This window comes from Ovis aries, chromosome 8, assembly GCF_016772045.2.
Source record: "Ovis aries strain OAR_USU_Benz2616 breed Rambouillet chromosome 8, ARS-UI_Ramb_v3.0, whole genome shotgun sequence".
Taxonomy (NCBI): Eukaryota; Metazoa; Chordata; class Mammalia; order Artiodactyla; family Bovidae; genus Ovis; species Ovis aries.
The window spans coordinates 39,853,602-39,868,338 of NC_056061.1; the positions used below are offsets into that span (position 1 = coordinate 39,853,602).

The window sequence follows — 14,737 nt, forward strand, 5'->3', positions numbered from 1 at the left end:
TTGCATTTTCAGTTCTACACGCCCTTGAATGTTCTTTCCTGAAACTTTCAATTAGGGGCTTGATAGCAGTAAAACAAATGTATCATCTCTACATTCTATGAACTCATGAAATTTCAAGTCTTCGTCAGTGTTATAACCATTGCAGAAGATAAAATACGAGGGTAGATGAGGCGTTTTCAGTTGGAAGGTCCTTGCTCTTTATAAGTTAATACCTGTGTGACACTTAAGAGTGATATGAATCATTTCAAATGTTGGTGATGATGACAGTTCCTCTTACCAGTGTATTAATGTGTTTAGAATGTGAGCTCTTCTTACACTACTGTCATCCTCAAGATTTTCACCTACTGGAAAAATGAGCAGCAGGCCAGCGTTATTTAAAATATTGCTAAGTGAGCATTGTGTTTCTTATGATTGATTATTGTATTTCCTTTTACAAAAGAAGATTAATGTTGCTGTTTGTTCTTAGAAGTGATTATTGGTTGTTGTTTTTTTAAAAAACTATATTCATCTCTAAGCATATTTTTATTTTCCTTCAGAGCTTGAATTTTAAACTTTCTGTTTTATGGAAATGACTTTGAATTTTATCTTTTTTGCTTTTCTAAGATGAAATAAAATATAAAAGTTTATGCAGCAACTGCTGTTTGGACAAGTGCTTAATGATCTCCTTTTAAACTAATATTTTTCAGTAAAAGAGGCCTCAGTAGCAGTAATATACTCTAAAAGGAAGTATATATCTGCCGTTAATTACTTTAAAAAGCAAAAAGTGCTCATTTGTTGTTTTACCATCATTTAATATAGCAGTTTTTTGACAGACTCCTACCATTAGGAAACCATAATATAGTTCATGTAGTAAAGAAGTCCATTTCTCTTCTTATAGAATCAAAATTTAAATTCAGTGTTTGTGTTAAATAGCTAGAAGTTATAAAAACTGAAGTTCCAAGAGGTTAAGTGATTGCTTCAAGATGTTACAACTAATCTTTTTTTCTACTTCAACAATTAAATTTAGTGATCCTTCTTGTGGCAAACTGGGTTCAGACAGCCTGTAAATGTAATTTAAAATGTAAAGAAATAAGACTATCAGTAACATTTATAGTAGCATGAAGAAGCCCAGGGAAAAGTGAATATATACATAAGAGCATAATATATGGTGTTACAGTGTTCTTAAAGTTGGACTGCAGATTGGCCTCTGAGTTTCCTAGCAGCCTGAGCAAAGAGAGAAAGAGAGAGAGATCTGGCTAATTGGAAGATTCAGTCTATAACTTCGCATAATGTATAACCACACGTTGTGTGTATGTATTAAATGCCAGTTAGTTGCTCAGGAAATGTATGTTTTTCTTGGCCCAGAATTCTGAGACAGTTGCCTCTTTAGTGAAATACTTGGCATATGTCTTTTGACTGTTAATACATGTTTCTTCCTATTGCCAACTTTAACTTGGTCCTCTGTGTTTTAAATATACTTTTTTTTTTTTAACTGGAATGACAAAATTTTCTGGTTGGAAGATAACCATAATTTCTCTTACCACTCCTCTTTGTTAGGAATTCTGGTTAAATCATGGGCACTGATCTTTGCCACCTCTAAAGCCCAAAAGTTACTATTCCGGATTATAGACTGTTTACTGCTGCCACATACAGTATTACAGCAAGAGAAGGAGCTGCCTGCACCTATGTTGACTGCAATTCAGAAGAGTCTTCCTTTGTATCTCCAGGTATAGTAAGTGTGACTGCTTAAAAGGAAAAGGAAAAAAAAATTGAAGCTTGCCTTTTACTAATTGCAGATTACTAGTTTACTAATTGCAGATTTCAAAACCATACGTTATATTCCTAATGTACATTTGTGATGATGTATTTCCACTGAACAGGTTTAAAATTCTTTTGTGTTGAGCTCTGAAAACAAAGATGAAAGAGGCAAAACCTCCACTGTCAAGAAGCTTAAAGTTGAGCGAAGAGACTGACTAGCGTAGACAATCCAGCATTTGCTCAGTATTTTCCCCAGAGGCCTCCGCTCTCTGTCAGCCAGACTGGCCTGAAGAGACGCAAGAGAAGATAACTGCAGTGAAGAATATTAGGTGTTAAAGAGCAAAGTGGGTAGGACCTGAAGGACTGTTCCTGTAAGAGGGAACAGCATGTGGAGAGCATAAGCTATAAGAAAACATGACTCATGGGGAAAGGCAAAGAATTCTTTTGTGGCTGGAGGCTCATACAGGAGGAGCCACATAGTGAAGAGTTTTGTGTACTTAAGAAGTTTGGACTTGCTCTTGTACAGGGGGAATGTTGTTGGATTGTGAGCAGAGAAGTGGGAGAGACATACCATATTTACGTTTTAGAAAGGGGATTCTGGTGGCCACATTTAAGCTTGTGAGGAGGTTAGATTGGAGATTTGGAAGGCAGGGGGTAGTTCATTATCTGAAAGTATGGAACTAAGGCAGTGGGTACAGAACACACAGCAGATTTTAGAAACGTTTAGTATCACCGGTCACAGAGTTGCTGAGTATGAGTGTTGTAGAGCAGCAAAAAGAAATAGGATACTTCTTAGATTCCATGGTGGCTGCTTATGTCAGTAGTCGTGTGGAGTGCTTGCCCCGGCATGGCCCTCTGATACCAAAACAGTGCACATAATAAGAATTCTTACAAACTTCCTAAGTTAAATTTGTTGAATTATCCATTTGGCAGAACTCACTTGGAGCTATATCTTTAACTTCTTAAAGGTATAAGCTCTTCTCATCAGAATTTTTTAAAAAGTATTCATTCATTTTTTAATCTTCTGATATAATATGCTTTTCCTCAAACAGAGCATGAAAGAAATGGGTGGGGGAGTCCACTGTTTTGTTTTTTTCAATTGTTGTTTAAGCGCTTATGTTTTAACAGGTTTGTACTCTTTTTCATTAGAAATAAACTTCCAAAATTTCTTACTGGACAAATACCATTTATAGTTAAAATAGAGACATGACAGTCATTTCTGATTATTTCTCTGGAAAAACCACATTGTGAAATCACCAAGGTACCAAATTGTAAGTGAACTTTTAGAGCATAATTTGTTGCTCTGTTGGTGATTATTTAGTAAAATGCAATATTTACTAATATTAGCAGAAAAATTTTTTTTCTTAGGTGTTGATTTTTCTGTAAGTATCAAACACTGCAATCCATGTGAAAGTATCTCATTAACTCTATACAAATACCATGGTTTAAATCAATAGACATAAGACATTGTGAGTTCTGTTTGACCATGAATTTATCAAACTCTTCTCTAAACCTCAGTTTCTCCAGCTGTAAAATCAGAAATATAGCACTAAGTCAGTGAGGATGTTTTTTGAGAAATTTAAGTGAAATAATGAATACAAAACATGTGGCACATGCTGACATAAAAAAACCTCAGAATCAATTGTCATTATTCCGAGTCTTAATCTTCTGCATTTCTCTCCTTTTGTTATTTTTATTTAAAAAATGTATTATGTTTCTTAACATTGAAAAATTTTTAGCATAAATTTTATAGTCTTATTCAGATAAAATGACCAATACCGTAAGTTTTAAAGTAGACCTAACGAGGGTGGGATGATTTGGGAGAATATCATATGTGAAACGGATTGCCAGTCCAGGTTCGATGCACGAGACAGGGTGCTCAGGGCTGGTGCACTGGGATGACCCAGAGGGATGGGATGGAGAAGGAGGTAAGATGGATGGGGAACACATGTACACCCGTGGCGGATTCATGTCAATGTATGGCAGAACCACTACAATATTGTAATTAGCCTCCAATTGAAATAAATGAATTTATATTTAAAATATAAAATAGACCTAATGTGCACAGAGTCGGACACAACTGAAGCGACTTAGCAGCAGCAGCAGCAATGTGTATTTTATAACATTGTAATTACATATATATTTCATTGATGAGTGTGGTGGTGAAGTTTTCTGAAGATGAGACCCAGAAGAGAGCTTCATTTGTCTTCTTACTTTTCTCCCCTGCTTCCTCTGGTGTGCCCCAAATACATGTGTTCCGTTAGGTACCATTACGTAAGTTAACCAAACTCAGCTGTGCCCTGAGCTTCATACAAACATTACCTGTTGATTATGGAAGGTGTTCTTGTTGACTGTGTTAAGTTACACATTCTGATATATAAATATCAATGCTGGGGGCAAAATTAGTAACTTCCTAATTTTTTTTTAAAACTTTATCTTTTAGTATTTCTTTTTTTTTTTCTCCTGTAGGGCATGTGTATTGTCTGTTGTCAGTCTCAAAATCCGAATGCCTATCTGAACCAGTTGCTGGGGAATGTTATTGAGCAGTACATCGGGCGATTTCTTCCAGCCTCAGCTCCTGTCTTAGGTCTTGGACAGCATCCTGTTTTATTGGCATTGAAAAACTCAGCCAGTGTTCCACCGATGTCATTGCTAAAGAAATGCATTGCCCATGTCATAAGGTACATCTAAATACTAAGAATAAGTGGTATTTACAATGTATTATTCTCTATTAAAAACAGAATAGTTTTTTATTTTCTCTTTTAAATGATAAATTTCTCTAATAATTTTCTGTATTAAAAAAATAACAAAAGTATTGGCAAGCTGTAGGATTCTGAGTTTAGAAGCTTTTTTCCTGAGAAGTATCTCAGAATTTATCAGAATGACTTGGCAGCCTAAGACAGCTCTTTAAATTGTTTTCTCTGAATTGCTTGTTTTCTTTGTATTGCTCTTATTCCTCTTACATATGTCTTGCTGCTGCTGTTAGTCACTAAGTTGTACCCAAATCTTTTGTGACCCTGTGGACTGTAGCCCACCAGGCTCTTCTGTCCATCTGGGAAGCCCATATATGTCATATATGTGTGTGTGTGTGTGTGTGTGTGTGTGTGTATGTATATATGTATGTATGTATGGGAGAAGGAAATGGCAACCCATTCCAGTATTCTTGTCTGGGAAGTCCCATGGACAGAAGTGCCTGGTGGGCTACAATCCATGGGGTTGCAAAGGAGTCAGACATGACTTAGCAACTAAATAACAACATGTATATGTATTATTTTTTATCAGTTAAATACTGATTGAATTTTGTACTGTACAAAATGAAGTAATTATAAGAGATAATTCAGTGAAAAGAAGAATGCTAATATGAAAAAGGAAGCAATATGAAGTCCTTTTTCTTTTAGTCTTCTCTGTCTTAACTTCTATTATTAGGCAAATGAATCAATGAAACTTAGGTTTTCTACTGAACTCCATATCTTCTAACTGCGACATTAAGAAACCACCTTTTTTTTTTTGTTTTGGTCTTCATGAAGTATTTAGCTTCATATGAAATTAGTTTTTAAACTTTTAAGATGCTATGGTGATATATATTATTCTTAGTGGGGTTTTTTCCTGTGTTTTTAATGATCTGATATCTTTAATATCCTAATATTATCTGTCACCTCACATTACAGAATTCCATGTCTGAGATCTGTTCTCCCTCTGACTTTCTCTGTGTGTTCGTAGTGTTCTGTTACTCAGGTTTGAAAGCTTCATATTCTTTGTTTCCCCTCCCTTTTCAACCTTTGGCAAATCATTGTCTCCTTCCTTTTTCACATCCCTTTTTTATTATATTATACCTACACTATAGCCAGAGTCTCATAACTAATTTCACTGTCTCTAGTCTTAATGGCACCCCACTCCAGTACTCTTGCCTGGAAAATCTCATGGACGGAGAAGCCTGGTAGGCTGCAGCCCATGGGGTTGCTAAGAGTCGGACATGACTGAGTGACTTCACTTTCACTTTTCACTTTCCTGCATTGGAGAAGGAAATGGCAACCCACTCCAGTGTTCTTGCCTGGACAATCCCAGGGACGGGGGAGCCTGGTGGGCTGCCGTCTCTGGGGTCGCACAGAGTCAGACACGACTGAAGCGACTTAGCGGCAGCAGTCTTTTCTTCCAGTCTCACCTAAACAATTCCCCCAGATTACTTTTCCTAAAATGTTTTTCCAGTATGACACTTCCTTGCCTTCAAACTTTCTTTGTTTGCTGTCCATGATCTGTCACTTAACTTTCCCATATATATGTCATCATATACAAACCCTAATGATACTGGTTTAATTATCACCCTTCCAAAATGCTTCACATTTCCCTATATCACACCTTTGTTCAGACCATTTTCTCCATTAAAATGCTATCTACTGGGCTAAATACTCCTAGGCTTTATGAGACTTACACCTAATATCTCAGTGTACCATGACTCTTCTTTCCTTCTTCTGGAGCCGTGTGCTCTGTATAATTCAGTTCTCAGAATCATGATAGTTTTGCCTAACTTGCATATGAATTTTGCAGCAAGATCGTAGTACTCTACCACTGTGTTTGAGACATTGCATAGGTAATTTTAGTAAACCAAATGACAAGTGTTGAAATGAAATCAAATCCTTAAGACCTTAAAGCTGTTAAAGTCCAGTGTTTAGGACCCTGGCTACTTTCCTTGACTTTCCTCTCTACTTTGTATATAGTGAAAATGTTTTTCTTACTGTTTCTAGTTGAAGACCTAAACAAGTAGCAATTCCTTTTTCTTTTCTTCTTTTGACACTCAGGAAAGACATAGAGATTGTCTCCTAAGACTTCCTCTATTCCAAGCTTCTCTACTCCTATAATTCCCTAGCTTAGGACTCTCTCTACTGCATTCCCAAGAATTCTGGGGTTATCTTCCAAAGCATCTATCACACTATAATTGTTCTTTTCTTCCTTATCTAACTTTTCCACTGGACAGTGAGCCACTGCTTTCAGAGACCATATTTTACTTTCTTGTTCTTAGATTTATACCAAGCACACCACATACTCAATGAATGTTTGTTCTAAGCATTAGAAATTCAGCATTAAACAAAACACATGAAACAATTGACCTCAAAGAATGAATGAATTTTCTAATATGTAATATTTGTTGGAAGTCATTGTATGGAGTAGAAATGATGAAGGCATAGTTCTGCCCTTAAGGAATTTATAATATTTAGTGATTTCTGTGCCTCATTTTGGCAAATTATATCTCTTTGCAAAGTATATGTAGATGTCTGGTTTAGATTTAGCTATATTTGACACTTTTTCATATTGTCTAGACTTTTTAGAAACTGTGCAATTTCCACTTTGCATTTATTCATGTAAAAAAGTACACTGAACACCTGCTATGAGTTGAGACCTGTTCTAAGAGGTAGAGACACAAAGATGAGGCAGGTGAGTTATCTTTATGACCTCTGAGTTCAAATGGTAAAAGTTGTCCTGCTTTAAAAGAAGATATGAAACCCTCAATTCTCTAATTCTTTTATTTCATAAGGGAAGGACGGATACAGGTTGGAATGGAAAGACGATTTCTAGTATGGTTTAGTTGGAAAAATAAAACTCCCTTTCAAATCCATAGATAAATGGAGAGAATCTTTATGCAAAGTCAGATTAAAATGTGTCATTGAGGAGCTCATAGGGGAGATCAAGCTTATATTAGAAAGGAAAAAATTTAACAGATTTTTATTAGATTTTGATTGTTTAAGATCAGTTTCCTTCATATTTAGTTTGTATCTGTATTCTGCTTTGGCCTTTATATCATGCCAGTAGGATGTGCAGTCATTGCTTCAAAAATCTTAGGTTGGAAGAAAATATGGTAAAATATACATAGTTTTTAAAAATTGTGCTTTATGGATTTCAGAGATAAAATAGGCCATCATCTTTCAAGTGTATGACATTTGATTCTGCTCTATTGAAACTTTGAAGAGAAGGAAGAACAAAATTTTGCTTCTTTTCAGGAAGTCCTACTTTGAGTTTAAAGGATCCTTGCTCCCTCCTCGCTTGGCATCCATTCTGGCCTTCATCCTCCAGCTTGTTAAGGAAACTAACACTGATGTTACTGAGATTGAACTCCTCCTCCCTGGAGTATTAAAATGCTTGGTGCTGTTCAGTGAACCTCAAGGTTAGTTCATTTAGGAGTTTGTATTTGTTATTCTTTTATGTTCACAAATTAAGAAAGTATTCAATTCTATCAGTTAAATTGACAGTTATGAAAATATATGGTTATTTCATATCAACTTAATTTTTATCATGGCTAAAGAATGAACTCCAGCCAGTAGCTGAGGTTGGGTGTGATAAAATGGTTAAAAACTGACATGATTCAGTCTAGTTTTTTTTTTCTCCTCCCAAATAGTTGATTTATGTTTATTTAATTTCTGTTCAATTTGTCTCTGATACTGAATGCAACTTGCTAAATATCAAGTGGTGAGGGGGCAGCCTACTTTCTCCTATTCTGGATTCTGCTATAATATGTAAGCTGATCTGTGGGCAAACCTGTAAGTACATGTTGATCCTTTTGTTTTCAGTCTCATCAGCTTACTGCCTGTGATCACTTAAAAATACTATTTATTTAGTCCCTGCTGTGAGTAGCAGGCCTTAACAAGCTTATTGGGAATATGCAGAATAGTGGCTGTAGTTCTATCCTGAAGGGATTTTTAGTGTAAATAGATGTGTTGTGTGTGTATTTGTCATTATAATGTGATCATTTGGGGCAGGCTTCTCAAATGCTTCTACTTAAGTACTTCTAACTACTGTGATAAGTGAGTACAGTATATATCCTAAAGAATACGAGGGCAGCATGCAGAGTGGCAGCTAAGAGCTCAGACAGCTCTTTGAAATGTTCTGTTTCATCTCAAAAATTTATGCATGTTTTGTTTTAATCCATGTTATTTTGATATTTAAAAACGGTCCTCTCTGCTTCCACGCTTGGTTCTGTGAAAAATGTTGTATTATGTTAATGTAAAATACTCTTACTTGATAGTAACACCTCTTCAGTAAAGAATATCCAGAGATAGATCCCAGACTGTTCTTTAGAAATTTTACCTTCTTTAAAAACATTTGCATGCTTTAATTTCAATGAAAGTCTGTTGTACTATACAGTACAAAATTTGAGACAGAGCAGATAGTATGGCATTTTAGCTAGCCTGTTGCTAGTGAGTATAATATTTATCATGAAGAAGGTCAGGTTTGTGGAGGAACACAGATGTGTGTGATCGGCTCAGAGAAGATTCCCTGACTCTCCTTGTAGTCTCTGTCTTTTTGAAGGACAGTTTGTAAAATTGTAGAAAGTTAGTGTTATGCCCAAGAATATTTCAGTGTTTACCCAAAATACCTGTACACAAGAGCTTGAGTTCACTTTCAGCATGGTGACATGAGAATCTCTGCAGCCTTGGTCCCCAGAAAAACTGGTGAAAATTATTTAAAAGAAAGCATTTAAATTCTCTGGAAATGGTCCAAAAAGCGTACGTAACAAATGGAGAAATTGTCTACTGAAGCTTGGTAGGAACAGCAAGTCTTTGATATTTGAACCAAGACTACTATCTTCTCTCTTCCTATCTCAGAGGCATGGCAACTCTGGTAAATTAAAGAATGAGGGTTCCCTCTCCCTGCAGCTTCCAGGAGGAGGGCTGTCTTCCTAAGAGAGGCAGAGTATCAGTGTTTCTCATCCTGCCTCTTAGCCACCTGATGGTAAGGTTATATTCCAGGGGAGTGTGGGTGAGAGGTGAGGCCTTCATTCTTCCACTCAGCTCCCACTTGTGAGATGGGAGCACTATACTGAGTATGGTATCAATGAGAATACTGGAGTGTTGATTGTCCTTGCTGCAGCTTAAGGTAAAGTTCCTCAGTCGTGTCTGACTCTTTGCGACCCCATGGGCTGTAGCCTACCAGGCTCCCCTGTCCATGGGATTTTCCAGGTAGTAGTACTGGAGTGGATTGCCATTTCCTTCTCCAGCTTAGAGGTAGAGAATTTATACCAAGAGGATCTGTAGCTAATACCCTTCCTTCCACAAGCATGCAGCACCTAACGTGGGTATGTTGGTCAGAAAATATTGGGCACCATGATCTCTGTCTCCAGCAACAGAACTTCACTTCTGAATTTTGCCTGAGAGTGGGAAGGGGTAGGAGAAAGCCATAGGACAGATAACTCTGAATTTCTCTGAAAGGAACAAATTTCATTTACAATGAAATGTGAAAAAGTTCAAGCCTGAGGGTGCTGTCAAAAGCAGTGGAGTTTGTGGTTAAAAGGCAATAGGTAGGAGAATGATAGATTTATTAGAGGTGTAAGTTAATCTGTAGGTCAACTAGTTTAGTGAGAGAATTGACTGCAAAAAGCCCTGGGGTGAGAACAAATATCACTAATCTCAGAAATCCTCCCTTTAAAAAAGCCTGGATTTGATAAGATCATACACTTACATTTACTGAGAGAAAATCAACAGATCCTGCCAGTGTGAGCAGTCAGATATAAGATTTAATAAACAAAGACTTCAAAGTAGCCATTATAAAAAGGTTCAGAAAGCTCAAGGAAATCATGGTTAATAAGGTAGAGGAAGATGTGATAACAGTGTCACATCAGAGACTATCAGTAGAGAAATAGAAATTATTAAAACAGAAGATAACCAAATGGGAATTCTGAAGTTTAAAAGCTAAACTGAATGTAAGAATTGAATTGCCAGTCTATGTCTGACGCAGGATACAGCATGCTTGGGGCTGGTGCATGGGGATGACCCACAGAGATGTTATGGGGAGGGAAGTGGGAGGGGGGTTCATGTTTGGGAACGCATGTAAGAATTAAAGATTTTAAAATTAAAAAAATAAAAAACTAATAAAAAAATAAAATTAAATTAAAAAAAATAAAAGCTAAACTGAAAATCTTAAGTTTAATTTGAATTGATAGACGAAAGAATTAGCAAACTTGAAGATAGATTGTTAGGTGTTATGCATTCGAAAAAACAAAAAAACAAGAAAGAAATGAATAGAGCTTTACAGAACTGTAGGACATCATTAAGCACACCATGCTACATAGACTATCAGGAGAGGACAGAAAGGAGCAGAAAAGATATTGAAGAAGTAATGGCTGAAAAATTTCAAAATTTATTGACTAATACCAATCTATACATTCAGGAAGCCCACCTAATTCCAAATGGAATAAACTTAGATACACAGACATGCAACTTAGTGGGGGAAAAAAAGGTTGGAAGTCAAAGGCAAGGAGAAGATTTTCAAAGCAGCAAGAGGAGAAACAACTCTACTTTCAAAGGAACCCTGGGAAGATTAACAGCTGACTTCTCAGCAAAATCAATGGAAACTAGAAGGCAGTGGGATAACACTGAGTGATCAAAGAAAGCACTGTCAACCAAGAATTCTATAGTGAGCAAAGCTGCCCTTTCAAAAATGAAAATAAACTCAAGATACTTGCAGATAAAAAATGAGAGAATTTGTTGTTAGCAGACCTGCCTTATAAAAATTACTAAAGGAAGTTCTTTAGAATGAAAGTTAAAGTGAGCTCAGATAGTAACTTGAATACTTATGAGTAAACAAAGAACAGCAAAGGTAATTATGTACAGTTGACCCTTGAATAGCATGGGTTTGAACTGCACAGGTCCACTTATTTGCAGTGTTTCTTTTCAATAAATCCATACTATATTACTACACAAACCATGGTTAGTTGAATTTGTAGATGTGGAACCCTGACTGAACCCTTTCTGACTTTACATTCAGAAAGCTGACTGGAAAGTTAAACATGGATTTTCAACTGTATGGGGGATCAGCACTCTAAACCTTCATGTTGTTCAAGTGTTAGTTGCTCAATTGTGTCCAACTCTCGCAACCCCATGGACTGTAGCCCACCAGGCTCCTCTGTCCATGGAATTCTCCAAACAAGAATACTGGAATGGGTTGTCATTTCCTTTTCCAGGGGATCTTCCTGACCCAGGGATCGAATACAGGTCTCCTACATTGCAGGCAGATTCTTTACCATCTGAGCTACCAAGGAAGCCCCATGTTGTTCAAGGGTCAGTTGTAGTTGAAAGGCAGGTTAAATGCATATTTTTACCTTTTTTCTTTCAAATTCTTTTAAAAGTAAATGTATGAAATAATATGTATATAATTGTCCTATAATGTATAGAAATTGAATATATTTACCAATAACAGTATAAAGGAGATGGTGGAAACAAAGTAGTATTAGACTAAGGAAGTGACTTCAGATGATAACTTAAACAGGGACAAATGATGAGACCAATAAATGATAGGTAAATTTAACAAAACCCAAAATATATATGTGTTCTCCTTTCTTAGCTTCTTTGAAAACATAGGAATTTTATAAGGTAGAAATTATAATAATGTATTACTGAGTTTTAAAATTTGTAAGTGTAACATGTATAGCAGTAATTCCACAAAAGAGGGGAAAGTGACGAGCTGTATAGGAACAATGTTTGTATATTTTGCTGAAATTAAGTTCATGTAAATGTGAAGCTCTGAAGAGTTAAGATGTACATGATAAACCCAGAGCAACCACTAAGGAAATAATTCAAAACTTACGGACAATCATTAAAGTAACTAATATGCTACATTTGAAAATAATTCACTTAATGCAAAAGAAAGATTCAGTTCAGTTCAGTCACTCAGTCATGTCCGACTCTTTGCGACCCCATGAATCGCAGCACACCAGGCCTCCCTGTCCATCACCGACTCCCGGAGTTCACTCAGACTCGTGTTCATCGAGTCAGTGATGCCATCCAGCCATCTCATCCTCGGTCGTCCCCTTCTTCTCCTGCCCCCAATCCCTCCCAGCGTCAAGGCTTTTCCAATGAGTCAACTCTTCACATGAGGTGGCCAAAGTGATGGACAAAAACATAAGACATTTAGAAAGCGAAAGGTAAAATGGTTGATGTAAATCCAGCTGTATCTATAGTAATGTTAATTGTGAAAAAGTTGAACAATCCAATCAAAAGACAGAGATTATCAGAATTTTTTTTTTAAGCTCTATCTTTATCTGCAGGAAACACTTCTGATTCAAAGATTGGAAGTTAAAGGATGGAAAAGGATGCATCATGCAAATTGTAACCGCAGAAAGCTGGAGTAGCTAGACTAACATCAGACAGAAAAGACATTAGGCAAAAAAAAATATTACTAGAAATAAAGAGGGAACATTTTATAATGATAAAAGGGTGAATCTGGAAGATTGAACCATTATAAATACATGTGTACCTAATAATAGCAAAATACAAGAAAAAACTAAAATGAAGGGGAAAATAATTCACAGTAATAATTGGAGGAACTTTGGTTTCTGCTATAGTAATAAAGAGCTTGGAAGTCATCACTCACCCTCACAACAAGAAAAACTCTGGACAGCCTGAAAAACAATTCTTCTTAGGTTCATCAGAGAATTGAGGTCATAGGGCAAATCACTGCCCTCAAAACTGAGCGTACAACAATTTGTCAAATTCAGCTTAAATATTGCTACCAATACCAGCTACATCAGAAGGCTTCTGCTCCTGGCTAGCTGTGATTCTCTGTATCCACCTTTCTGTTTAGTTTTAACTTATCTAATAGGTAATTTTTTAAAGAGGTAAAGGATGTACTAAGAGAGGAGAGAAAATGTAACCATACAAAGTGCTCAATTAAAACCTTCAGAGAAAGCAGGAAAAGAGGGAAAGATTAAAAAAAAAAAAAAGGTCCAGAGCAAAGACTAGAAAAACTATAAAGTAGATATTAATTCAACTATTTCAATAATCATTGATGGCAGTAGTCTAAATAAACCAATTAAGAGACTGACTGGATAAAAAACAAGGCTTAACTCTATGTCAGCTACAAGAAATCCACTTTAAACATAAGGACACAATTAGATTAAAAGTAAAGGGATGGAGAAATATATACAGTGCTAACAGTTCAAAACACAGGTGTAGCTATATTTCACACAAAGCAGACTTCAGGACAAGAAGAACCATCAGTCATAAAGATGGGCATTACATAAAGATGAACTGGGAATAGAGGAGAGAACTTCTTCAATCAGATAAAGGACAATTTTGAAAATCCTACAGCTGATACCACACTTAAGATGCTTTCTCCCTAAGGTTAGGAACAAAACCAAAGTGTCCACTCTTGCCACTTCCTTTCAGCATTGTACTAGAAGTTCTAGTCAGTGGAAGAAATGGAAATAAAAGGCATCTAGGTTGAAAAGGAAGAAGTAAAATTATCTGTGTCTGCACATGATATCATTTTGTGGTTGTTCAGTCACTCAGTAGTGTTTGACTCTTTGTGACTCCATGCACTGCAGCGTGCCAGGCTTCTCTGTCCTTCACCGTCTCCCGGAGCTGGCTCAAACTCATATCTGTTGAGTCAGTGATGCCATCCAGTCATCTTATCCTCTGTCATCCCCTCCTTCTCCTGACTTCAATCTTTTCCAGCATCAGGGTCTTTTCCAGTGAGTCGGCTCTTCTCATCAGGTGGCCAAAGTATTGGAGCTTCAGCATCAGTCCTTCCAATGAAAATTCAGGACTGATTTCCTTTAGGATTGACTGTTGGATTGATTGTTGCTTGCTGTCCAAGGGACTCTCAGGAGTCTTCTCCAGCAGCACAGTTTGAAAACATCAATTCTTCGGCTCTTAGCCTTCTTTATGGTCCAACTCTGACATCCATACATAACCACTGGAAAAACTATAGCTTTGACTATACTATATGGAAATATATGATATCATATATGTATATATATAATCCTAAGGACCCATTGAAAACTATTTGAACTAATAAATAAGTTCAGCAAGTTTCCCTACCAGAATTCAGCAAGCTTCTTTGTAGCAAAATTGACAGACTGATTCTACAGTTCGTATAATCCTACAAGGGACCTAGAATAGCCAAAAAAAAAAATCTTAAAGAAGAACAAAGTTGGAAGATAGCACTTTTCAATTTGAAAACTTAGTACAAAGCAACAGTAATCAAAACAGGGTGGTACGAGCATGAAGGTAGA

The 14,737-nt window shown here is 36.5% G+C and overlaps 1 protein-coding gene across 7 annotated transcripts in view; it reads left to right on the plus strand.

Annotated features, from left to right (window-relative positions):
* MMS22L (MMS22 like, DNA repair protein) overlaps positions 1 to 14,737 on the plus strand; it is a 124,173-nt gene that overhangs the window by 100,939 nt on the left and 8,497 nt on the right. For all 7 annotated transcript variants that reach the window (XM_060419226.1, XM_012182737.5, XM_042253387.2 and 4 more), the window contains 3 exons: positions 1,537 to 1,706; positions 4,207 to 4,418; positions 7,731 to 7,894. In XM_060419226.1, coding sequence (XP_060275209.1) covers positions 1,537 to 1,706; positions 4,207 to 4,418; positions 7,731 to 7,894 — 546 coding nt within the window. The remainder of the gene's footprint in view (positions 1 to 1,536; positions 1,707 to 4,206; positions 4,419 to 7,730; positions 7,895 to 14,737) is intronic.